The sequence below is a fragment of the Heloderma suspectum genome, chromosome 2 (assembly GCF_057233095.1).
Source record: "Heloderma suspectum isolate Gila_16-S chromosome 2, 16-S_ref, whole genome shotgun sequence".
Taxonomy (NCBI): domain Eukaryota; kingdom Metazoa; phylum Chordata; class Lepidosauria; order Squamata; family Helodermatidae; genus Heloderma; species Heloderma suspectum.
This window is the reverse complement of record NC_139459.1, coordinates 46,791,381-46,818,075: the sequence shown is the minus strand read 5'-3', so window position 1 is coordinate 46,818,075 and position 26,695 is coordinate 46,791,381. Positions and strand designations below refer to the sequence as shown.

Below are 26,695 nucleotides of genomic sequence, written 5' to 3'. Positions count from 1 at the left end.
CATGACCCAGGTAACTGTCCTACAGATTTCTGATAAGGAGGCTGATACTGAATGCTGAATATGCAGCTCCTCTTGTAGAATGCATTGTGACATGGGATGGCTTGGGATGTTATAGCCACTTGTAAGCCATAAAGATACAGGATTTGATCTGCCTAGCTAATGTGAGGCTGAAAACATTCTTACTCATTGTTGCTGGGTGAAAAGAAACAGAGAAAAGGGTCAGAGCAGTGAAAATCAGCTGTCCTCTTAACGTAAATCTTGCCTGCTCTGCAGACATCCCACTTGTGCCATGTCCTCTCAAGAGGGATGGGAGGGGCTGCAACAAAAAGAAGGTAGTATGAGAGCTTGAGATCTGTGAAAGACCGATGTCATTTTGGAGAGAAAAAAATGATCAGGATGGAGATTGACAAGAGTTCTCTGGAAAATACACACATGACCCCCTTCTCGTAGGGCTGAAATCTCCAGATTCCATCTAGCCAAGGTGACTACAACTAGGAACAAAACTTCCAGTGGAAGTTAACCATGTGAAATGGATTTTAAGGGTTCAAACAATGTCTTCATGCACTCAGTGAGGACCACCTGCAGACTCTATGAGGGAAACATGTGCAACACTGGAGGGGAGAGCTATGAGACCCCTCAGACAAAAAGATTTAGATGAGGGTGCATCCCCAGTGGTTTGTGCCCTTGTTTCGAAAGGACCGACGATAGTGCAGAGGTCTGTCTACACAGTGTTAGCACTAAGGCTGAACTCCAAATCTGGCTGCAAAAAGAGGAGACGTTCTTTTAGACTGGCTTTCTTATAGTCATAAGACCTCCTTCTTCATCATTTCAGAAATGGCTGGCAAGTCATGTCATAAATTCTGGTTTTTTGAAGCCTTTCTAGATAAGAGAACCATGGTAACTTGCTCTGTGTAGCCTAAGATGAGACAGGTGCTCTGTTCAGAGGCCAGATGGCTAGGCCCAGCCAGCCTGGATTGAGATGACACAGTGGGGTCTAAGAGAGTAGGTAAGGCTTGACAGGAAGGAACCATGCGTCTCCTTGGGATAGTAGCAGTAGCTCTGAAAACCTGGGTCTTCTGGGCCTGTAAGGAGCCAGCAGAACCACTGATATTCTTTCCTGTCCTTTCAAAGTATCCATGCAATGAGGGGAATACATGGGAATGCATCGAGCAGATGAGCCTCTATAAGGTCTATCAGTGCCAACAAGTGATTGAGTTTGAGGTCTTATTTGATGGTCTGGAGGGTTTCCATCCAAAACTTGCAGCACATCACATCCTTTTTGTTAGAGGAAGGCAAAGCATTTTTGCTGATCTTTTGTCTCATAAAATGTCCTTTAAGGCCACTTCTCCAAAAGGTGAGCCTCTCTGAAAGGGACTGTCACCAGGTTGCCTCTGGAATAAGTGTCCATGGTCCATGCTTGAGCCATAGTTGTAGCTGTTATAGACGTAGCTACATAGATAACTGTGTCCTGGGGGACATCTACCACCAAGGGATATGTGGAGCTTAATCAATCCACTGAAGATGGTATTACTGTCCAGATCTTTGTTATTCATGAGGTCCTCAATCCAAAGAAGTGAGGTTCTCATAAAGAATGAAGATGTGGAGGAAGCACATAATGCTAAAGGAGCAACCCCATGCATCTTTCACAGGGCCGTGTTCAATCGCTTCTCACCCAGATCCTTAAGTGGTGCATCCCTGTCTTTCAGTCTACAGCTCTATAAAGAAAAGCAGCCACCAGAGTATCTATGAATGGGACAAGCCTATCAAAGGGAGGAAAAGGTATTTCCTGTTTGATGTGGAGGGTTCCAAGAACCACTCAAAGGCTCTCAGCGCTGACTTGGGTGACTCCTGAGGTGTAGCTTGCACCTAGGGAAGCCATAGCTTTCGATAATAATCCTCGATATTCAGCGGTCTAGGACTACGTGCCTCAAAATGGGTCCTGTCTCTGACCATGAACCCCCTTCCTTTTCACAGAAGATCCTGAGATCTAGACAAGGATTTAGCAGTCACTAGAATGTTATACTTTAGAATGTTTAGAAGCAGCAGCAAAGGTTTTCCCCTTTCCCTTGAAATTACAATAGGGTCTGATGAGTCCACTGCAAACTCCTTTGATGAACGTGGTACCACATGTCTGACTACTTCTGGGATTATTTTAATTTAAGTTGTTTTTGCTTTGATTTATGCTTAGGCTGAGGCGAGGAAGAAGACTCGGAGGACCAGCCCCACCTGCAGTCTCTTTTACCTTGCTCGTGCTTACTTTGAGGAAAATGGCTGGAAAGTTCAGCAAGACCTGGCTGCTTAATTTTGGAGACCAGACTGCCCTCAGCATCAGTGCTCTATGAGTGTTACAGGAGAAGACTAAAGGGCTGGCCTGCTGAGAACCCAACAAGGAAGCAGAGGAATAATCTCTGTTAAGAAAGGTCCCCTCTGGTAGCTAGAGCAGGCATTGCAGCAAGAGAGCTGTGGTACAGTATTTAAGTAAGAAGGGAAAAACTGACCAAAACCAACTGTTTTCTGGGCCTCCCCCGTGATTCCAGTGTGCTCTGTCAGGCCTCCAAACCACCTTTGGTACCTCTTATGTACCCAATTAGGCTGAGTGAAATTGGTTCTGTTTGCTGCTAAAAGCTTGGTAAGCAAACCAGCGTCGTCGGTGGAGTGGGAACCAAGTCCTGTGAGGAAAGGTTGAAGGAATTGGTATGTTTAGCCTGGAGAAGAGAAGACCGAGTGGGGGACATGAAGGCACTTCTTAAATATCTGAAGGGTTGTGCCACACAGCACAGGGCAAAACCTTGTTCTCTCCACCCGTCACTAGCCTTGCTGCATAGAGAAATGACTAAAACACTGTAGCTTCACAATTCATTCATTTCTCTCTATGGTGAGGGGAACAGGGAAGGAAAGCAGAAGCCTGAGATGAACCCCTGATATTCCTCTGCCCCAGGTAGGATCCCAGAAACAAATTATCGACTGAAAAGCTGCTATGTTCTGAATGGTTGAATTTTGTAGTGTTTCTCTTAAACTTTGTTTTAAGTAGATGCTGAAAGCATAATCTGAGTGTGTAGGGTAGAATGGGACACCAATATGATAAAAAAAAGCCTAGTATTTTATTCCCTTCCTGCTCTACATCCAGATTCTTAAACAACTGATATCTATGTTTTTGAACTGGTATGATAGAAAATGTTGAGACCAGCACAGTACTTTTCATCACACACTTGTTTAAACTTAGAACACCAAGAACCTGAAATGAAATTTCAATTTAAACATGGTATACCCTAATCACCAGAGAATATTACTCCAAGAATTAACATGTTAATTTGTGTTTGTAAGCTAGGTTGATTTCTGCTTCTTATTATAGTGTACAAGGCTAGCACAGGTTTTTGAAGAACAGAAAGCAAGTTCTTTGTTACATATGCACTAGCCAACAGCCCATTAATTTGATGCACAGGGTGTGTATATATTTTGAAGAAGGAAGGACTCTATCCACTTCACCTCTACATCCATCTGATACTCTCCTTTCTCACAGCCTCCTTTATTTCCTATTCCAACAGACAGCCAACAGGTGGTACTATTTTCATGATTTCTGCCCCTCCAGATGTTTTTGTCTTGAAGTCCCATCAGTCCCAGCCAGAATAACCAATGATCAGGAATAATGGGAGTTGTAGTACAAATCAGCTAGAGGGCACCTGGCTGCTGTAAGCAATGCAAGAACCACAACCTATATAGCAACCTTCAGGCATATTCCCTGGGCAATTACTCTTGCATTGCCTAAGGAAAGGCTGGGGAACCTGTGACCATCCAGGTGTTGTTTGCTTCCACTACCCATCAGCCCTGGCCAGCCTGATCAATGGTGAGGGATGATGGAAGCAGTAGTTCATCAACATCTGGAGGGCAACAGGTACCCCAACTCTGGCCTAAGGACCCCTTAAAGGCAGTGCCATCACTGACAATATTAACTGATTTGGTAGGGGGAGGCTATCACCCATTATTCAGCAGTACTAGTGAGGGAAGCAGCATTGCTTTCAAAGAGTCTTGGCAGTTCTAGTCGTAGTTAACTTTAAAGTATTAAACTTGCATACATGTTATTAGTTCAATGATATTGGTACATACTCCTGAAAATATGTCAAAAAGCCTACTTTTAGCAAAGCAGAAATACCCAAAATAATTGTTTTATTTAAAACTTCTCACCTCTTTCCAAGGGCTCACAAACTGCATACGTGCATATCGAGTCAACATGTGGATAATGACGACTTGTCCCCATTCTTCCACATCAACCAACAGATTACAGAGCTTTCGGTAGTTCTTGTGAATCAGATCTATTCTGTCTGGACATACTTCTTCAAATGCCATCACAACACTCCCTGCTACAAGCTAGAAAACAAGAATTTAAACGCAAAAGAATCAGTAACTCTTCTAAAGAACTTGCCATCTAAATTTAAATGTAATGACAGGTGCGACAAGGAAAGTGGGGTGACAAGGAAGAACACAGAAGGGAAAGATTATGATTACTCAGCAAGATTGTGAGAATTTCAATTGCTGTACATTTGAGTATTTCCCAAATTATGTTCTTGCACAGGTGTGTGACCTTTATCCATTTATTTTGCCAGCCTGCAGAAACACTCTCTAGACACATGATTCCAAATGTATTCAATGCTCCGTCTAAAATTACACTTCTCACAAAGAAGTGAGCATGTGATCAATCCAGAAGTAACAACTCACCCACAGAGGACCATTCTGCAAGAAAAGGTATTAAATGCGAGAGATGCCATGTAACAGTCATAAGCAAGTGCGGAGAGTGGGAAACAGTGACAGAACATGAAAAGATTACCATCTTCCCTAGTGGCCAATTTTTGTTCATCAAGACTACAATTTTGTTTGAGCCACTGCAATGCTATCCTGGCTTTTCAGATCAAGCTCACTATCAAAATGACACTATATAAATCCATGGGATATGCACTTCTGTTTGTTCAGTCTTGACAATACAGCAGAACAGAGGAGGTTGTAAAAAAAAAAAAGAACAGTGAAGGTACTGGGAGTGGAAACCCTTCCATATGAAGCATGGGAAGATATATGAGAAGACTAATAGAGCAGATATTTTGTATTTGAGGAAGAAATGAGATAGAGGATCTTCTTCATTGTCTTTTCAAGTGTTCGATTTATGCGCATATTCAGAGAAATAAAAAGATATGATGTATCAGAATTGGGGTTGGCTAACCAGAATTAATGTTTTTAATGCCTTGAATAGGATTAATATTCCTATTCTGATCGGTTCCAGCTTCTTTCTCCTGATGAAGTGGACAAGGTGCTTTCATCGGTATGGCCGACCACCTGCTTACTTGATCCTTGCCCATCTTGGCTCATTATGAGCTGCAGAGAGAGACTGGGTGGGGGGATCAAGGTGGTGGTGAACGCCTCCCTTGAGGAGGGAGTGATGCCATCAGGCCTCAAGGAGGCAGTGATAAGACCGCTCTTAAAGAAGCCCTCCTTGGATCCTCAAGTTTTGAACAACTTTCGCCCAGTCTCAAATCTGCCATTTTGGGGCAAGGTGATTGAGCGGGTGGTGGCGGTGCAGTTGAAGGCACACTTGGAAGAAACTGATTATCTAGACCCATTTCAGTCGGGCTTCAGGCCTGGGCATGGGACAGAAACGGCCTTGGTCGCCTTGGTAGATGATATGAGGAGGGCTCTGGATAGGGGTGAATGCTCCTTCCTTGTTCTCCTCAACCTCTCAGCGGCTTTCGATACCGTTGACCACGGTATCCTCCTGGACCGCCTGGAGGGGTTGGGCATTGGGGACACTGTATTGCGGTGGTTCCGGTCCTTCCTCTCCGGCAGGTACCAGAGGGTACCACTGGGAGAGGAGGTTTCGGACCTGTGGCCACTTACTTGTGGGGTGCCACAGGGTTCCATCCTCTCCCCGATGCTATTTAACATCTATGTGAAGCCACTGGGGGCTATCATCAGGAGGTTTGGGGTGCAGTGTCATCAATATGCGGATGACAAGCAGCTCTACCTCTCGTTTAAATCTTCACCAAGGTTGGCCGTAGAATCCCTGTCCAAATGTCTGGAGATGGTGAGTGGCTGGATGGGGAGGAATAGGCTGAAGCTGAACCCTGACAAGACCGAGGTACTTTTGGTGGGAGACAAGAGGAGGCTGGGGGATGTTGACCTGGTGTTGAATGGGGTACGGCTACCCTTGAAAGACCAGGTCCGCAGCCTGGGGGTCATTTTGGACTCCCAGCTGTCCATGGAGGCTCAGGTGTCAGCTGTGAGCCGGACAGCGCTGTATCAACTCCATCTGATACGGCGGCTGCGCCCCTTCCTTCCCGACCATCTGCTCCCATCGGTAGTACATGCCCTGGTCTCCTCTCGTTTAGACTACTGTAATGCGCTCTACGTGGGGTTACCCTTGAAGACGGTTCGGAAACTGCAGCTGGTACAGAACGTGGTGGCTCGCCTGATTAAAGGCAGCCGCCGGCGAGATCACATCACTCCAGTGCTGAAGGAGTTGCACTGGTTACCAGGTGTTTTCCAGGCCAAATTCAAGGTGTTGGTTTTGACCTTTAAAACCCTATATGGTTCCGGCCCAGCCTATCTTAAGGAGCGCCTCCAGCAGCACCAGACAGGCCACTTAACAAGATCAGCCTCGGATGGCCTTCTCTCTGTCCCATCAGCCAGGACAGCTAGACTGGTGGGGACGAGGGAGAGGGCCTTTTCTGTGGTGGCCCCCACTCTGTGGAACTCCCTCCCTAGGGAACTCCGTCATGCCCCCTCTTTAATGAGCTTCCGTCGTGCATTAAAAACGTTGTTGTTCAGGCAGGCATTTGGGGTGGGTTAGGGTATTTTAGAAAATGTTTTTATTGTAGAATTTTATTGTTTTAAACTGTTTTTATTGTATGTTGTACATCACCCAGAGTGGCTGGGTGACCAGCCAGATGGGCGATTAATAAATTTAGTAATAAATAAATAAATAAATAAGCTTAAGTTAGTGTGTTTTGTTCTTTTTGTTGCTGAAGCTACAACTGAATTTAAGAGGGCAGCTTTAAGTATAAATTTATGTTTTACTATTATGATGTATGTTTTCCAAAGTTTGTAATAGCAAACCACACCGCACTTTAAGAAGGATTCAGATAAATCGGAACAAGTTTAGAGAAGGGCAATAAAGATGATCAGGCCACTAGAAACTAAGCCCTACGAGGAGAGATTGAAGGAACTGGGCATGTTTAGCCTTGAGAAGACTTAGGGGGATATGATAGCACTTTTCAAGTACCTAAAAGATTATTACACAGAAGAGGACTGCGAACTGTTCTCTATCATCCAAGGCTGTAGGACACGGAATAACAGGCTTAAGTTACAGGAAGGCAGATTTCAGATGAATATCAAGAAAAACTTCCTAATGGTCAGAGCAGTCAGACAACGGAACTAACTGCCTGGGGAAATGGAAGGCTCTCGGTCGCTGCAGATATTCAAGCAGAGACTGGACAACCATCTGTCATGGATGCTCTAAACTGGATTCCTGCACTGAGCAGGGAACTTCAATGGCCTAAATGGCCCCTTCCAACTCTATGATTCTGTAATGACCAGGCAAGTTGTTAAATGCAAGGATGACTTAGCCCCTAGCTTAGCCTTCCCCAGCCTGTTGTCCTCCAGATGTTTTGGGCTAAAACTCCCAACATGTTTTACCATTGACTATGCTTGTAGAGAATGATGGCAGTCAAATTCCAAAACATCTGAAGGACAACAGGTTGGGGAGAAATCTGCCCTCCCTGAATTATTCACAATATACCATTTTATTTCAGACTGGCTTCAAGAACAAGCCCAAGATTCCTCAATATTTCAAAACTTTTTTTTTTTGCTGTTCCAACTGTAGTTTGTTTTGACCCTTTCAGTGTTCTACAAGAGTTATTGAACGTACAAGAACTACTGAAAATACTAGATCTAGTTGCCTCTGTCAGCTATCAGTTGCAAACATGACATAACTCGTCACTGCGTGTTACCTATTATCTTTTTTTCTAACTGATTTAATTAAATGTCATTTTGTTTTGTTTCAAACCACATACTGTGCAAAATAGCTACTCTGATGAGGTTTGTATATGAAGCAAATGATATGTATGCAGTTAAGCATGCATATGAAGCAGGTTTCTGGCAGCAAATTAATGTCACATTCTGGCAGAGCACTGGGGATCTGCATTCCAACCTCTAAAATTTCCCCAATGATTTAAAGTAAGCAATTAAATAGAAATACAATTTATTGAAATGGCACTTTTGGAAAAATATTAAATACAATGATATTCATATGTTAGAGTTTTTCCCTATTTTTTGGTTGACACTTGGTTTATTAGTATGCACCTACCATTACAATGGAAAGAAAACAGCTCAGAATATAGCCTTGCTATTATGCTAAACAAGTTTCAAGTCCTGTGGGGATTTTATAAATTACCAATAACTGTAAACGTGACGTTGCATTTATTGTCTTCAGCCCTGCTATGTACTGGTACCTGCTGGTCCCAGCATGTATACAACTCGTTCCATAAAGACGAGAATTGATTATTTGTAAAGGACTAAAGAAAATGCATTATGGTTACATTTGTTTTCTGTCACATCACTTGTAGAGAAAAAATTATTTCCATGGTTGACATGTACAATCTTTTCCCCTCTCTCTGTACAACTGTTAGAAACAGTTCTTATCTTTGTTAACACTATCACTAGTTACTGTTATCAGGATTATCAGAGCATACATGAAAACGTGCAGGTAAAATAAAAATATTGCAATTAACAAACCTTAAATGTTGCATATAAAAAAAATTCCTTTCCATTTTTTTTTTTCAAATTCTAGGAGATTCACAGACTGGTACCAAAAACAACCTATATATTTTAATCATTTTATTGACCACTGCTACTTCTTTGGGCAAGATTACAGGGAAGAGAGCTGAAGAAGGGTTATTCTTCCTTAGCTGATAATTTATTTAAATGTCATATTATTCCAAAAATAAAGCTCAACTAAGAGAGCAATCCTATGGTCCTGCGGAGGGTGTCCCAGGGACAAAATGACTGTGTCAAATATTCCTCAGATATTCCTTTCTGAGGCTGTAGACAGGTCTCTAACCTCAGAGGGGAAAATCTAAGCATAGACCTTCTCTTCCTGCCCGTTCCAGGAACTTCGACCTCAGGGAAGAGGAAAAAGAGGCATGTCAAGGTGTGCTCTGTGTGTGTGCGTGTGTGGGGGGGTAACTGTGGGTCCACAGTATCCACAGCCCTCCCAGCCACTGACCACACCCCCAACCCCGGAGCTGGTCAAAATGAATTTCCCCCCATTCTTCAGAGAATGCATAAACAAAAAAGCATTTTAAAAAAGGAAGCGTTAAAAAAAAAAACCCTGGAGAGGGGAAAATAATGAAAACCAAATCCATAATTACTTTGGAAATGTCGGAGACTCCAACATTGGAGCTCCAACTAGCAGGGGCTTGCAAATGGTAGGATTGCTCTTCAAGAAAACTGGCAATGCTGCCTTTAAATACATAACTAACTAGAAGTTAGGCAGAAATTGATGTTTCCATTACCGCTCAAGATAAACGAAGGCTGCAATCCTATACAGACTTACCTAGGAGAACTCACTGGGACTTACTTCTGATTAGACATGTACAGGATTACACTACAAGATGCTGTTTGTTCCTACACATTTTGGAAGAGGGTTTGAAAATCAGTAGCATACACACAGAGGTGGGGCAACATGTATATGTTTAAATTACTATACAGGAATGTGTTTTTCCTCCCCACAAGTAGTATATTTTTGGCATCCACTTTAGAGTATTAATCTTATTTATGCAAAAATAGAGATACAAATATTAACCTATTTGTTTCAACAACATCATTGTGTAACAGGATCCCCTCCCTGCCCCACAAGTTTACAGACTTTCTGCATGCAAACATGTTCTGTGCTAAACATTAAGTGGTTAACATCAACAAGTTCTTTCCAATTTAAAACTCAAGCTATAATTTGAATGTAATTTATACTTCCAGAGATTTTAATATTCAGAGAGAATAATGGGGAAAGCTAACAATAATGTTATATATTTTCCCAAAGACAGTGAGAGAAGGCAAGAACCTATCTCAAAGCAAATCTCCCAACAATTTCTGCTATAGTAGGAACTACTCCATATTTAAATATCTGAGGAACAGCTGATGATCTTAGTTTATTAAATGCTCAACATTCCATAAAAATATTGGGAATGAAAATAAAATGATCCAACCAAAACATAAAACAAATAACAAAAACAGCTTACAAAACAATGTCATTGACATAGTGAGATGAAAATTAAATAGTAGCCTTTTTGTACAAGTAAAAATAAATCATTCCTACAAAACTAGCAATGAGCTCATCAAATTCAAATACAGCTTTCCATTTATGTATTTTTTATATTAAAGCAATAAACATGCTTCATTTGTCTTTCACTGGTTGCCACGTTTTTCTGTGCTGTTGCTATGAACTTCAGCCATTAGCTGCGCTCCAAGGTAAACTACATGAACCATCAACAAAAGTGACACCCAATCTATGGAGTTCATATTTTCTCCAGATTATCTATGCTAGTTGACAAGCTGGTAATGAAAAAAATCACACTAAGCAAATGGTTCCTCTAATAACAATAAATTTTCTATAAAATTATGAAGGGTACAAAACGTTTCCTTGCATCTATTTTGTCATGAATTCTAATTAATGCTGCAAAAACCTGAGAGTGCTGGGTCATCACAAGAAGTGTATCAAGGTTTGATTGATAATATTGTGCATGTTGGCCTGTGCTGCCAACGTTTCCTTCTCTTAAATTAATGGCCATCCCACCTGCCCTAATCATACAGCCCAAATGATATTCCCCTTCTTATTTCAATTTTCTGGAAGCATGGAAGCTGGTAAAGATCAGTCATTTATCTTCTAATAGCTGGATAATAGATCTATCACAATATAGCATCTGCAAAAACTCAGTTATTTTTTCCCTACAACAGTAAATCTTTTACCAACACTGGATCAATAACTTTGGAAAACACTAGGTTACCCACACATTTGCAATCTGAACACTACACATTACTTCTAGCATAACTGTTAAATATGTTAAAGAATGCACCTTTACTTTGCTCCATTTTCCCAAAGGCAATATTCCAGTTTAGAACACATCAGTAATCTCATCACAAAGCCATCACCAATTCTTCAGCTCATTTTTAACAAGCAAATTATTTGACCTCCCAAGAGTCAGCTGTTACAGATAATCCTATCTAGTATTCACAGGGCACACGGGTACTCAATTTGTTGTAAAAGAATGATGTATTTACACTCACAGCTGGAGACCTCAAAAGCCCTTTGAACATCAGTGAACCAGAATCTGCTATAAAATAAGCAGTAAGATATCCTGTTTCTCCACATACATTCACATCTTGTGTCTAAGGATGAGAGAAAACCACTTTGTTTCTGTTCAAGATGCAGGGGAGACAAAATGTGACAAGTCCATAGAATGGTGACTGGTGACGCTCACTATGTTTACTTTCAGTCTTGGTTTATCCTAGGACCCATATTGAAACTATGACTAGGGGCATTTTTCTCCAACTCTGAAAGGGATGAAACTTATTCTCTGAATGACATCTGGCAATAATCATGCATGCCTTCATAATGGTGAGTATGAACAATGAGAATGCTCTCCATATGAGGCTTCTTGGAAACCACACCTGACACAGAATATGGCAGCCTAATTCCTGGTAACACAGAGTGATCTACACTAACTAAAGAATTTGTGGTGTTGCATGTGGCCTATAAAATCCCAAATCAGCCCAGGAGTTACATAACTGAGAAACCCACTGCAGTTTCAGGAAAGCTCTTCTGATCATGCCATGAATGCAATAAATCTGAACTACCTTGACATTTAGCCTGAACATCTTTCAAAGCTACTATGAAGTAGCTATGTATGAAGCTATGTTGACTTCCAGCATTCACACTTAAGGTGCTATTCACAGGAGGTGGAGAGACAGATCTTGTGGCTTAGAAGGTGTTCACAGTTTCATATAAATAGAATTTGCTTTTAAAATGTCACTTCTTACTCTCAGCCTGTTTGGACAGGGATGGTCTGGGACCCACAAGAAATAACTGAGGTACTGGCAACAGGCTCCTCTGCCAACACTGCCAATCTGTTTTTTTGCAGTAAAGTAGTGCTGCTATCACTCTACAACAGGGGTGAACAACATTTTCAGTTCTGAGGGCCGCATCAGGTGTCTGCTGGGGTGGCAGGGGCTGAACATGCGCACACACATACATGCATGTGCACTCACATACAACACTCTCTCTCTCACACACACACACACACACCTCATACTCACACACACCCCAGCAGCAACAGAGCTTGGTCTTGCAGCAACAGCATCAAGGTACCAAAGTCCCTGCCCAGCCTCAACCACCCCAAAGCAATCACCAAAAAAGGGGGGGCACTCTAGGTACAAGCTCTATGGTTCTTGCCATAGAGCACAAACCTCATTCCTAGAACATCGCAGGAAGTATGCAGGAACCATCAACCCTGCTTCCTGGGATACTCCAGCAATGAGGTTCCTGCTCTATGGCAAGAAACATAGAGCCTGTTCTTAGAGCATTTTCCCCTCCCCCCCCCCCCAAGACAGGGCATGGGGGGGCCATCTACAGACAGCATTTTTTGCACCCTGCTCTACAGCAATAGTCATGCTACATATAAAACCTGCCCCCTCCCTAGCCATTGTACTTCTTCTACCCTGTTCAGATTAAAGTTTAAAATAGGTTAACATTAAAGGTGAAAAGTTCACAGTACTAATTACATTATAAAGCAGCTGAACCTGTATTACTTACTGTGCTCTTGTCTTTCAGAAGTTTCTCTATCACTTCAACTAATAACTCTTTTTGCTCAGGATCAAGGCTAAAAAGTGAATGAAAAAGATTCTATCATTTTAAGACATTCCACAATTTTGTACTAAGTATATATCCTACATGAAAAGAATATTGAAGACTAGGTGAAAGAATGTAAAAGGGGAAACAGAATGAAGAGGAACATCAGCAATTTTATATGACTTTTGGGAAGGGAGTAGCTTGAATGGGGGACACAAATAGCTGCACAATGAAGCTTTTGTGAAGGTGTGGAAATCCTGCATATAGCCCTTTCAATCTTGCCCACAAAAATACAATATTAAAGCTCTATTTCGAAGAACTGAATATTTTGTCAAGCTACAGACTAAATGGGTAGTAGTCATTATTCGCTCAAGTCCCACTGATTTCAATAGGTATAGCAGTATGACTAAATCTGGATCCAACCCAGTTTTCTTTGCTCTACTGGATAACAGTCTTCCTGAACCTGGTGCCCTCCAACTCCCATCACTCCTAGCCAGCATGAGGATGATAGGAGTTGTAGTCTAACACATCTGGAGGGCATCAGGTTGGGGAATGCTGGTATAAACTATATAGGCAGGGTGACACTAAACAATTAATTTCAGATTTTTTTTTCAGCTGCCCACTTTGATAAAATTCATACAACATTTCACATATACAGCCTTGTCTGGTCTCCAACTATGTTAACACAGACCTTTTAGTCAAAGTCGTTTTGCTGACTTTATGCCCATTAGCAGAAGGCAGTTATCATAAGCTGTAGCTAAACTTCATTATAACACACTCTACTGAGCATTAAATACATCTCTTCTATATTTATGGCTATAGAGAACTTACCTGTAAAGCTTTTGAATTGCATGGGCGGCATTTTTTCTTACATAAGGTGATAAATCAGCTGATGCTTCTTTGATAGCAAGCATCATAATCGGAACAATAATTGGCACTCTGATACTGGATAAAACTCTCAAAGCACTTGCACGGATTAACTGATTAGGATCCTAAAACGAAAATAAAATACCTGTAATCTTCAGATAAATGCATGACAGAAATCTATATATAGATATAGATATATACACACACATCCAAATTTGTACCCCACTTCTTAGCTTGTGAAATGGGCTCTCAGAGGGGGAAAAGGACTCAAACAGTATCATTTAGTCCAGCCCTCAGTCCTGTTGCAGACATCCTTTCCTTAATGATATACCTGAAAGGGGTACAAAATGTTTTCAGCTACACAAAGTTCTGCCATTATATAGAATGGAGGGGAAGCTGACCTACACAGAGAAATTCATGTTTGTTTTAACTACCATGTGGTAATTGCACCTTGTTGGGAGCATTACTAATTGCTTTGGCTGAGCACTGAATGATGGCAAAGAAGTTATAATGACAAGAGTATTTTCTGTTTGGGTTTCCATTACAAGAGAGCGCCTTCCACGTACAGCTACTAATGCAAACACTTGTATCATGCTCACATAGTCCTGTGAGGTAAATCACTTTGTTTGCCACTATAATACCTCAATCCTGCTGCCTTGGGAATTAGGAGAAAGTTGAGCCATGGTATACAAGATTCAAGTCCAGCTACCTATACACCAAACAGCACCATCTCAAAAAGCAACAGGATTAAGTTTTATAGTGGCAAACACTAAAGACTTATGCTAAGAAAATAAATTTCATTTGGGCCACACATGCAGCTGAAACAGATATACTCAGACATTACACTGTGTTACAGGGATGTTACTTTGTCAGCCAGCCTAGGGAGATACACCATCAGAAATATTTAGAATCAAACTGACAGAGTCCAAAACCATCGAAAGTATTATCTCCATTCCTAAAGGTATTGAGCAACTACAGTAGTTGGCCCTTATTCCTCATCATTAATAGAAAGAGATATTCTTAAGACCAAGTACTCAACATTGTTCAAGGGCATTTCTTAATCTGACCTAATATAAAAGAGTTTAAATTAAAAAATCTTGGCTTTGTTTCATTACTATATAGTTAAATTGCTTGTTACTGTACTTAAAGTATCTAGGACTTACACTTTGTCCCTCCTTTTTCATTGCCTTTGAACTCCCTGATCTGTTTGCACAGGAGTATGACACTCAGTCCAAGTCTGTTCAATGCTTAAGAGAGCGATCCTATGGCCCCTAGACATAGTCCTGGATCCTGGACAGCACTCCGACCTCAGACCCAGGAGTCTGAGCTCCCTGCCCACTCCTCCCACTCTGCATAGGATTTTCATCAGCCTCTGAGTTTGGAGGCTGAAGGGACTCCCAACAGGACTGCGCCCTAAGTCTGCTAGCAACAAGTATTGCACTGTAGTTTAATACCTCCAAATTATTAAAGCCACCTGAACCCCAAAAATCAAATCCAAACCATGAGAAAGAACTGCTTTAAAGCCCAGTACCACTGTATCTGTAGCAGCCAAGGTTCTCGGTTCCCTTTCCTCATCTGGGAATGAAGCCCTTTTCAAGAAAGTATGTTACCAAGCAATCTAAGCAGGGTCTTGTAAAATGTGGGTGGAAAATTGATACCCTTTCAGACAACATTCTAATGAAATAAAGAGAAGCAGTGAAAATAGTGTGAAACAGCAAAATAAAGAATTGCTTAGCTTGGGTCTCAGTATGAAGCAGGGCTCGAGACTTACAGGTTTCAAAATCCTTTGTTCAGGCCATTTCAAAGAGACAGCACTGACTTCATAGCTTCTAAGCTACCCCCAACTCTTCTAAACTTAAAACATCCCACCTTGTTGACAAGATCCCCAAGTCCCTGAGCCAAAGAGAGGTGGGCAAGTCATGAATGACATCACACCAGAGTTGATGAACCATATCTCTGCTACAGAAGCTAATTCACCTTTAAATTAAGAATGAGAGAAAGCATACTTGACAAAATACACTAAACTTTTTCCCTGTGTATAACAAACAGGATTAAACAAAGGAAATGTCACATACTTGACATTTATGTTAGATTTATGTTAGAGTATTTTGTAAGCAATGCTGGTTCCCAAAATGGATTTGGGGCACTGTGTAATGGCAACCGAGGAGGTTAGCATAATAACAGGGTCCTATGACAATTTAGATCTTAGATATTCTTCTGGTTTTGTTTTTCTCTATTAAAATGATTTATTCCTTTGTAATGACAGAACATTCCAGGAAGCACTGTTAATTTGATATTTACTCACTTTCAGAGCACGCTGAAAGGTGCTAATTGACAGCAGTGCCAGGTCCTGCTGTTCCTCTGCATAGCGCATCAGGTAAACATATACAAGTTTTTTAATCTGAAAAACACATTAGTTCATTTAGATTTGAATATTATGATCTAACATTGTTCAGAATTTACACCCATACAAATGATCAGGAAAAAGTCTGCATTCCAAACTACTCATGCAATATATTTGTAGCCTGTGTATATCTCAAAAGTAACAGTCATGAGGAATGGTAATTCTTAACTCCCTGGGACAATACATCTATATTAAAAGGTTCCAAACTCTCAAATAGTTTCATAAGTACTATGTCTTAAAGGAATTATGTTTTAGTTAAGTTCTAAACAAAGCCTGTGTATCTTAACCTAGGCACAGACAAAAAAATCTTCTTATAAACTGACCATAAGGGTTTATAATAGAAACTCTGAAAAACATTTAACTACAGCTGTGCTATAATTGTTGTCACTATCTGAAGAAAGATTTTTCTGCTCATTCTGCCAAAAAGCAAGATATTAAATCACAGAAGGCTACAAGGCAGTAAAGTATTTGTTGTTCTACTATGAACAAGCAGCAATCAACATTGACAACAAGAGGCCTATATAGTGAATGACTGCAGGTGTGCAGAGAAAGCCTCCTTTCCTTGAAACCACTCTGAGACTAGAGGCAGGAGTACTTCAGTTTCGTGACTGCACCATTCTTTTATCATTTACCTTCATTCAATGTTACAGCACTCCTCCCTTTAAAACTAATACTAACAGAGGCACATTAGAGTTGAGGAACACAGGCAGATCTATTTAATTAGTTTATCAATACACGTATATCAAACTTCATGAGTTATTGACTAAACCTTTGATTATTTCTGTTCTACTCCACCAATTGCTTTCTAGGTCACTTTTCCGTATCTTTTGACGTGAGGCATATAACTAAGCCTAGGGCAATGTGCTCTTATGAAAATGAATTTTACTAGACTCTATAACAAAGTGTCCTTCAGTAGTTTTGAAATCCTTTCGATCCCCTGCCACTCACTCTGTAGACAAAACCCACTTTAAAGGGAATTCTAAGTAGGAACAATAACCATAAAATATATGGAGAGAGCATGTCCAAACCTTTACCCAGATACTATTTAGCCAGAGTACATAGGGTTAGGGTGATTGGACAGCATCCAAAATGTCATATGGCAAGCCAGCTACTCTCCCAGCAGCCAAAATGCCATTTGGCAAGACCTGAAGCCTTGCTTAGTAATGCAGGTTTTTCCTGTAAATAGCAAGTGTACTGAACCTTAAATATATTATGCATATGATGCAGTTCTACTGCTGAAGCACAGCTATTTCAGAGTGCTGATTTATGTACTACAGATAACCACTGAAAGTCCACAGTCCACTGAAATGCACTGATAATTCTAAGCCAGTACAATCAACAGCTTTACATGATTTAGCTGTTGCTAGACTGCACCATTTCAAACTGCCCGTAGGGGACCACATGTCTGAATGGTCCCTCATGTAAAAACCTCCTGCATGTTTAAAATGAGCATGTCAGAGGGCTATGCTAAGGACCCACAAATGAGCTCACCAGTGGCAAGGCTAGTAAACTTATTTGTGCTGAGCTCAAAGGGACTTGTCTCTGACCTCACTCTAGGCTTTAGAGGCTCTTGGAAGCACCAATTTCTGAGCATCTTACAAGAGCTCTGTTAACTACAAACCCCCAAATTTGGTGTCCCCTCAAAACCTATGCCAAAGTTTTGTACTAGTTTTATAGTGTTCTGCACTGCCAACCCTGAGTTTTGCACCGCCACCTGCAAGTGTATAACTGACATATCCACTCGGCATTCCTAGTTAACCCCCCAAAACACAACATTGTCGTTTTCACTCAATCTATCCCAAGGTTTTGCAGTAGTTCAACAGTGTTTTGCACCACCACTCACAAATGTTCACCTGACTATGGGGCCCTACTGAGCACCCAAAAAACAACACGGTCATTTGCACTCAAAATCTATGCCAAAGTTTTGTAGAAATGTTGTAGTGTTTTGCACCACCAATATTACATGAAATTGCTGATCAGGTAGCTGGACTTCTTCTCCAAAGTATTTTGCATCACCGGGGTGTGTGTGTGTGTGTCCCCTTTTTAAAAGCAAATATACTCTCTACAACTCACATTCAGGTAGAAACAGATCTTACCACAATCTTCCTTAGCTGAAGATGAAAAGTGATTACAACTAGCTTCATATTTGCAAATCAAACAGCTGAAGAGCTATACAGCATTTACTGCAGCCTCCCCCAATTGCTGCATTCGAGATGGGTTGGATAACTGCTCCCATCATTCCTAGCCAGCAATGGTCAATGGCCATGGTGGTTGAATATATGAGTTGAAGTACAACATACTATGCACTTTCATAAATGTAATAGCAGCACATTCCATTAACTATTATAAGGATGTCTGGATACAGTGTGTATCAAGCAATAAACTTTCACTTTTCATCATTAAAAAAGTAATGTTAAGGGAATAAAACATAAAGATAGACTGGTACAGAATAAGAGTTTGACTAAAACTGATGTGGTGGTATGTTAACTCCTCCCAACGAAAATGAAACACAAATACATAGGATCTTTTTAAAATATTTTGGTATGGGCAAATGCTCCATACGTGACAGCGCTATCTGCTCCAACGGGTGGTGACTCTCAGGCAAAAATCTTTCAAGCACTGCCACCTGAGATCCTATTAACTGGAAATCCCACCACAAAACAAACACTTTTATTTTGAATTGATTTTCCATAATATAGGTACAGATAACCGTTTCTACTTAAGAAAATGCTTTCTCCCTCATCTTCAGGGATAGGTATACAGGAATGGCCACCAACAAGAAAACCACTTTCAATCACTTGGCCGAAGTTTATCTGCAGTGATCAATTAAAGAGGAAGGTAGTGGAATATTTGCTAAGTGTTCGATACAGGACTTCACATCTTAAAATTGGTTGGAACCAAAGGTGGCCAATATGCAGACGGCATCTTCTATTTTATACCTATTGCTAGAGCATTGTGCAAGAGTGAAACAAGTAGAAACATGAGACCTGCTATAAAAATTTACCTACTATAACATTGTGCAAGGTCTTCTGCTAGTGCTTGTGGAACATCACCAGAGATTATTTTCTTGTGCTCATTGTTCTTTAGACCCAACCCTACATGTTGGAAATAAATTCCATTCCTATCCAACATACTGTTTACTCAGCGAGGAAGTATTTCACCGCTTCGTGATTTACAAAGGCTTTTAAGAATACCTCACCAGAAGAAGCTTCTAATTTAGTTCACTTCATATTTCTACACAGGTTTAACTGGAATTGAACTGTGATGAACTCTGATAAAAAGCAATTTTATGGGATGAAGTTGGAAGCTTTAAAAGTTGCATTTAAAAATAACAGAATGACAAGATTTGTTACCATACCTCAATGTTTTTACTTGCTACATTCTTCACTACAGCAGGAAACAATTCAGATGCATTTTTCCCTCTGGCAATCATCTTAAAACAAAAAATGAAACATGTATTTATGATAACATGCTATTTTCAAATAAAATCATTATGCCATCATGGACCATATGCTGTTACTATGATACTGCAAATTTCAAATTCTTTAAGAGAGCAATCTTATAGCCACTAGTCAGCAGCTGGACAGCAACAGGATATGTCGGTTCCTGGAGAAACCCCCCCCCCCCCCACGCTGCCTTGCAGGCAGCTCGAAATGGCCTCGCACTCTGCGATCAGAAGAGGAGTGTGGAGCAGCGAAAACGGGGTGTTCCGGGGGGTGTTCCTGGGCAGGGAAGGCAGAAATGCCAGTATGACACATCCTGTGTGTCGTTCCAGCAGCCGCTTCCCCTCCTCCACCTTCTCGCGGCTAGACAGCCAAACTCGGCTGTCTACCCACAAATGCAGGGCAGCTGAAGCACAGAGGGGATGATCCCCTCCATGCTTCTCCTGCCCTGCACTGGATAGGTGGTCGCCTCTGAGTTCGGACGCGGCTGCCTATCCCCACAGGATTGCACCCTAAAGCTTTGAATATGTATGTCCTTTCAAAATCATCTTTGAATATGTATGTCCTTTCAAAATCATTGGCAACATGGTATATAGCACAGGGAACCTCCAAATAAGTATGCCACTGGTAACATGGCATGGGGAACTTCCAGCCTGTAAGCCAAATATGGCCCTCAGGTGTTCCCCATCTGTCCTGCCAAGCTTCTTCCCCCAGCCCCACCCTTTCTCCTGCCCCAGCACTGAGAGAGGGGAAAGGGCCTATCTCTAGTCAGCAGCAAATAAAAGATAAGCCCTTTTCCCTGTTCAGCATGGTACAGAGCAGGGAAAATACTTCCCCCTCAGCTGATATGCATAGATCAGCTGAGGAGGTAGGGCTGGGTAAAGTGTATGTATGTGTGTGTACATACTACACACACACACTTCATATTTCTCTTTGGCGTAGCTATATTTACTGCTGGCATGCACCCCTTCCTTATATATATGAATGAGGTGTGAAAAAAAGGGAAGGGGTACATTCCAGCAGTAGAGAGGCCCACATTGGGCAGGGGCTCCACCCACTTCTGGCTTACGGTCCCTAACCTCCTAGCTCAGGACCAATTCGGCCCTCAGGCTGAAAATGATTCCCCAGCACGGCTGTATACCTACACTAAAGAGAAATCCGAAATCCTAAATTCTAAGCTTTTGTAAAGAAATATCTCCTAATTTGGAGGAGCAAAATTATGAAAAATTGCCATTTCATTTCAAAATGATCAAGGAAAAGCATCTGGTAATGTGGGCAGTATATAAAATTTTAAGATCTGAAAAGTGTACCAAATATTAACAAACAAGCAATTCTGTGTAGCTATTGAGCAAGAATGTAATATACACAGGAGGAAGGTTGTATTTATCAGAATAATGTTGCTGTTTCCACTCAAAGTTGTTGGTCACAATTTGTTTCCCTGCCAGGTTCTCCAGCCTTTAGAAGGATAAGCATCCTGTAAAATGTTGCTCTGATAATTATTCTGGAAATCAAACTATTTCCAGAGATCACAAATATCACACTAAGGGCGCAATCCTATCAAGATAGGCAGCCGCCTCCAAATTTGGAGGCGACCGCCTACCCTAAGCAGGGCAGGAGAAGTGCAGAAGGGATCGTTCCCTCGGCGCTTCTCCTGCCCTCCTTTTTTGGCTAGACAGCCGATTGCAGCTGCCTAGCTGCAGGAGCACGGAGCTGGGAAGGAGGCTGCTGTATGACACACTGGATGTGTCATACACGCAGCTACGCCCTCCCTGCCCCAGAACGCCCCCAGACATGCCCTTTTCAGCCACTCTGCGCTCCTCTTGCGAGCATGGAGGATGGAGTTGTTCCGCGCTGCTGAGGTCGGTTTTCCGGGAACCGACCTCGGAGCGTGGGCTCTGAGGTCAGTTCCTGGAAAACAGCGTATCCTATAGCTGTCTAGCTGCTGTCTAGCGACCATAGGATTGCTCTCTAATAATTCTAGGATAATTCAAATATTGGATTTAATACTACAATATGCGAAAAAAAAGTTTCAGACACATTTGGTATAAAACACATCATCCTATTGTATTTAATATTTAAAATATCACTAGATTTTTAAAATGTATCATGGAAATTCACATGTGTAACTTGCATTATTTAACTGACCAACCATAATAGCTGCAGTGTACCATGTAAATATGTATTTAGGATCTTTTAAAAATGTATTTTGTCTCATTAAGTCATAATGATCAGTGTAAATCCTCCTTTGTTCATGGCTCATTAACCCAAGAGAACATAATGGGTCTTTCAAAGACTAAGATATCATTTCAATTTAGCAGCTTTAAATAGCCTGTGTGTTAAAAGCTCCAGTCTTGTATACTGTATAAAAGAGGGATAACGCTTTTAGAGTATGCAAGTTTCTTTGCTAACCTGTTGCAGTTTTCAACATTGCACATCAGCTACATGTAGCCAGTGTTACCCTTTACAAGCAGCAACACAGCTGTTCAACCTAAAGTAGCTTGAGTATAAAATCTACACTGGAGATCACACCTTTAGTTTTGTCACATTATAAAGCTAGGTGTTACCTCTCACTATCATATCAAGCAGTCTCTCCAACATGCACTCCAGTTCATTATCTACTTTCAGGATCTAGCATGGTGGTTTAATTTAAATCATGATTTCAATCACACACCAAATAGAGAAAATGTTTAAATTACTGATCTAAACCAAATTTTCTGTTTTAAAATTCATATATTTCCTGAACAAGCATGTCAGCTAAGTGTTTGCTATAATAAATAAAACATACTCATTTGCAACTAAACAGTACCTTTATACAACCTGAGTTTGTGTTATGTTCCTTTGGTCATGCAAGCCACATGATTTTCCACTGTAGAATTGCACCAGCTTCAACTCCTCCCACCAAGTTAGCTTTGGGGTAGGATTTTGAGGTTCTTATGCTGAGCTGTTTGTTCAGTTCATTGTTTTTCCTTGGTTTAACTGTACTTAATAAATGTGTTTGTTTCTTGAATTGTTTGACGCATACGCATACGCATGCAAGGATATTAAAGAAGATTACTGACTTGTAGACTAAGGCTTAAATCCTATGCAGACTTATTTAGAAGTCAATCCCAGTAAACAAAGTGGGATTTTCGTCTAAGTAAAGTAAGTAAAGCTGAATAGGAATAGGCAGCAAATGTATTAAATGTTTGCAAAGCAAGTACTAGTAACTAGTGAATAAAATAGTGTTCCTCTATTATATGGAAAATAAATGTCTGTGCTGTTTGGTTGGTGACTAAAAAATATTCCTAATTTGAGTACTCAACACACTGCAGAGCTCAGGCAGATGCAGTGGGAGCACAAGTTCATGCATATGGGCTGCATGGATGGTCCTGGTATGATGTAAATGTCCTCTCCTTGATCCTCATACCTCTGATGACTTGTTAATCCCTAGGACCAAGTAGGAATACTTCACCAATAAATACATGACTTGCTGTCATATGCCTTCTAGCATATTCCTTTGCTGGTTTTATTGTTAATGATGTTTTCCACGCTAGTTTTTAATTGTGTAGGTCTACATGCCAAAGGATGATTTTGCCTTGTTTTTCTTGAACTGCAGCACATGGCAGATTGTTTTTAAAACTGAGCAGAGTTTCAGAAGCAGTTTGTGATATAGCTTGGAGTGGAAGTGGTGGTGAGGCCTGCTGTTTTGGTGTCCATTGGATGTATGTAAGAAAGTCAAGACAGCTGTGACTGGACCCATGTTGACATCTGTCTCCAGTATTCAAAATAATGGCCCTGTTTGCACATAATGACAACCCACTGGTTTAAAAACAGATAGGTTGTTGTGCACAAGCGGGCGTGCCACCTCTTCTGCTTTTAACCTACAATCAGCTCCTTCGTAGGTTGTGGAGCATGACGTATAAACCTGGACTGCTAGATTGTTTAGGGGCTTAACAACCCAACACTTAACAACAAACCATGGGTTAACCACTGGGTTGCTTAGCCCCTGAACAATCCAGCTGTGTGGGTATGCACATCATGCTCCACAAACTATGAAGGAGCCAATCATGGGTTGTGCAGTAAAAGCAGAAGTGGCGGGAATGCTGAAAGCATCATGCCTGTTCATGCATGACAGCCTATTGGTTTTTAAACCGATGGGTTGTCATTACATGCTAACCAGGTCAATAAGAACAATCACACAAATAACCACAGAAGTGCAATCAAGAGGAAACATTTGAATTATATCCAAAGCCAAGAAGCTCAAGCTAGACAGATATATGTCCACTCTATCTTCCATCTGGCTCTCAACTAATATTGTCTGTAGTGTTAATATACTGTGTCAATAAGGTTCTCTCTCTCTCTCTCTCTCTCTCACACACACACACACACGTTTAATTTCATGAAGAAATTAAAGCGGACACAAGAATAAGCAAAAGCATATTTATGTCAATAGCTACTTTTAAAACTTCCACCACTTTCAGAATAAACCTGGTGAGTAAGACTATGTGTGTCTATGTGTGTGTTAAAAATGTGAAGAAACAAAACATTCAGAGCTGCCAACATTATATACACATTAAAATACCCCAACAATCCTCTTCATAGCATCCAGCTTAGCAGAATCTTTGTTGCTTTCCAACATGTGCTTCAGATCTTCATTTCTATAAAGGAAGAGAAAACTACTGTGTAATTCATTGGTACCACAACCTGGTTGTGAATTAATAAGTGTTCCAATGTACCGCATAGTTTTAAATGTTGCAATAGTGCTGGTATTTGCCCAAAAAAGTGGGATGCTGGAAATCAACCTATTGGGAATATAGGTTGCCTGCCTACCACCCTCTCCCCAAGAAATCAAAGTTAAAAGATACAAATACAAAGAACATGTTTTGAAGGTTAAGTGCTAATATAGGGTCAAACGATTATTGGAGTCTAGCTATTGCAATCCCTTATACATACAATACATACACTTACAACTGGTTACTTTTTGAACTTTAATTGTTATTGATTTTACAGAATGTGACTATGTAAATCAACACCCAAACATACTGGTGCTAGAGACCATGTTTCCAGACAAGGACTGGCTTGATTTTTACAATGTTTCCAAAGAAAATGGGAAAGAAATGACAAATTGCTTCATTGTGGTAATTGTGTACATAACTGTGGTAATTTTCTACTCCTGCACACTCGGATAGCTGTAGTTTACACAGAGCAATATATGGGTAGCCTTCTCTCTTCCTATTAACAAAAAGAATGTTGAAAATACCTTCTAACAGTAGTGAAGGTGAATGAATGCTCTGACACTCATCACTGCTCACTCACACATTAACAGAAAGGACAAGGGGACAGGGAAGAGGGAAAAGTGAGAAAAAGAAGTCAAGTCCTTCACTGAGGGAAGAAAGCCATTCCCCTCTGTTGAAATCGAGTATATTATTTCTTAACACTGGCCAAGATCCAAATAGTTACTTTAGGCAACAATTCTGTACACACTTATTTACCTGGGAGTAAATCCCACTGAACTCAACTGGGCTAACATCTGAACAGACATATTTATTTTAAATGCTAACCCCATTCCCCCCCGAGTAAACTCAAAAGGACTCACAAAGCAAACATCTTTAAAACAAGAACAATGTACCAAAAAAAATTAAGAACATAAAATAAACATATAAACACAGCATAGCAACCTGTACAAGCAACTAGAAGGGAACAGCATTAAATGCACACATATCAAACAAAAAACATGCAGCTGAAGTATACCAGCTGAAGCTAGAAAGAAGCACCAATCGCCTCTCATGCCACCTACGCAGAAGCACTGGATTGAGGACCACTCCCAGATCACAAACCTGGTATTTTAGGGAGAGTGCAACTCCAGCCAAAACAGGTTGGACACCCAACCCCAAGTCAGATATTCTACCCACAACAATGCTTCTGTCTTGTCAGGATTAAGTTTCAGCTTGTTTTGTCCCATCCAGTCCTTCACTGCTGACAAATAACTAGGATCCAAATTCTGAACCAAAGCAGGGTAATTTGGACCAAATCAATCTGGATTCGGATCGATTCGGACCAATCCAGACAATTCTTAAACCCAGACAGCCTGTCTGAGAAATATAACTATTTGTTTAAGATTAGGGAGGGGGGAACTGAGCCTTGGCAAGTGATATCTTTAGCTGCTAATAGGGCTGAACCTTTAACCCAGCAGTCTCTAATCACAGTGATGGAAGAGAGGTTGGATATAACCAGAGATTCTGCTTTCATTTTCCAGTGTGAGAAAGATTTGGAAGACGTGTAGGAGGAGAGTTATTTATTGCTGAGTCTTTGTTGAACTGTGCTAGTGCAGCTTTATTTGTTTGTTCTTCCCAGTACCCAGCCGTTCTCAATTCCATTTCGCAGTCTTCCCTTTCCTTTAAATCCAGGGTGATGTAGTTGGGCTTGATGACTTTAATGCCACAGGCCTATGGCATGCTTGCACACTGCTGCACCCATGCCCATAGTTGCCTCTCCTCCTCTCTGCCTGACAGCCTGCCTCTCTGCCTGTCCAGTTCCTGCCCAGGGCCCTCCTTACTGCTGCTTCTGCCTTCCTCCTCTGTCAGCCTCTGCCACCCATGCCTGCTCACCACATCTCCCTCGGTGCAGTAAATCAACTCTGAACGAGCAAGATGCTCTTCTTAGCCTGTCTCGCACAGTCCCTTTGCCACCAGGGAGACTGTGCCATCCTTAAACGGGTATCTCTCTCTTGCTCTCTGCTTCTCCCCCAGCCCCGTGCCTGCACAGTGCCCTCCTTGCTGCTGCCTCCTCCTCCACCAACTTCTGCACAGTTCCTCCACTGCCAGGGGGACTGTGCCAGCCTTCAGCATGCCCACCTGAGCGGTGGCTGGCTGGTACTGCTAGTGGTGATGACTTAGCTCTCTCTATGATGGCCCCTGTTTTGTTTTTCTTAAAGAAACACTGGAAAACTTTTACCTGTGGTAAAAGCCACTGGACCTACCTATGAAACTTGGCAGGGTTGTCAGCTACTTCTGAAGGGGCTACCACCATGTCCCCAAAGCTCATGTCCCCATACTAAAAAACAAAGAAGTTATACCTACTCACTTTTGCTGATTTTCCAAGACACTTTGCCTGTCGTTT

The 26,695-nt window shown here is 41.3% G+C and overlaps 1 protein-coding gene across 5 annotated transcripts in view; it reads right to left on the bottom strand.

The window, feature by feature from the left end:
• The window catches only part of AP3B1 (adaptor related protein complex 3 subunit beta 1), a 210,811-nt gene that overhangs the window by 162,240 nt on the left and 21,876 nt on the right, over nucleotides 1-26,695 (bottom strand). For all 5 annotated transcript variants that reach the window (XR_014787618.1, XM_084833384.1, XM_084833385.1 and 2 more), the window contains exons 2-7: nucleotides 24,159-24,234; nucleotides 19,513-19,587; nucleotides 16,056-16,151; nucleotides 13,715-13,875; nucleotides 12,848-12,914; nucleotides 4,183-4,365 (exon numbers count right to left, since the gene is read on the bottom strand). Coding sequence is in view for 4 of the 5 variants with exons in the window: in XM_084833384.1 (XP_084689510.1) it covers nucleotides 4,183-4,365; nucleotides 12,848-12,914; nucleotides 13,715-13,875; nucleotides 16,056-16,151; nucleotides 19,513-19,587; nucleotides 24,159-24,234 (658 nt within the window). In the remaining variant the exon portion in view is untranslated. The remainder of the gene's footprint in view (nucleotides 1-4,182; nucleotides 4,366-12,847; nucleotides 12,915-13,714; nucleotides 13,876-16,055; nucleotides 16,152-19,512; nucleotides 19,588-24,158; nucleotides 24,235-26,695) is intronic.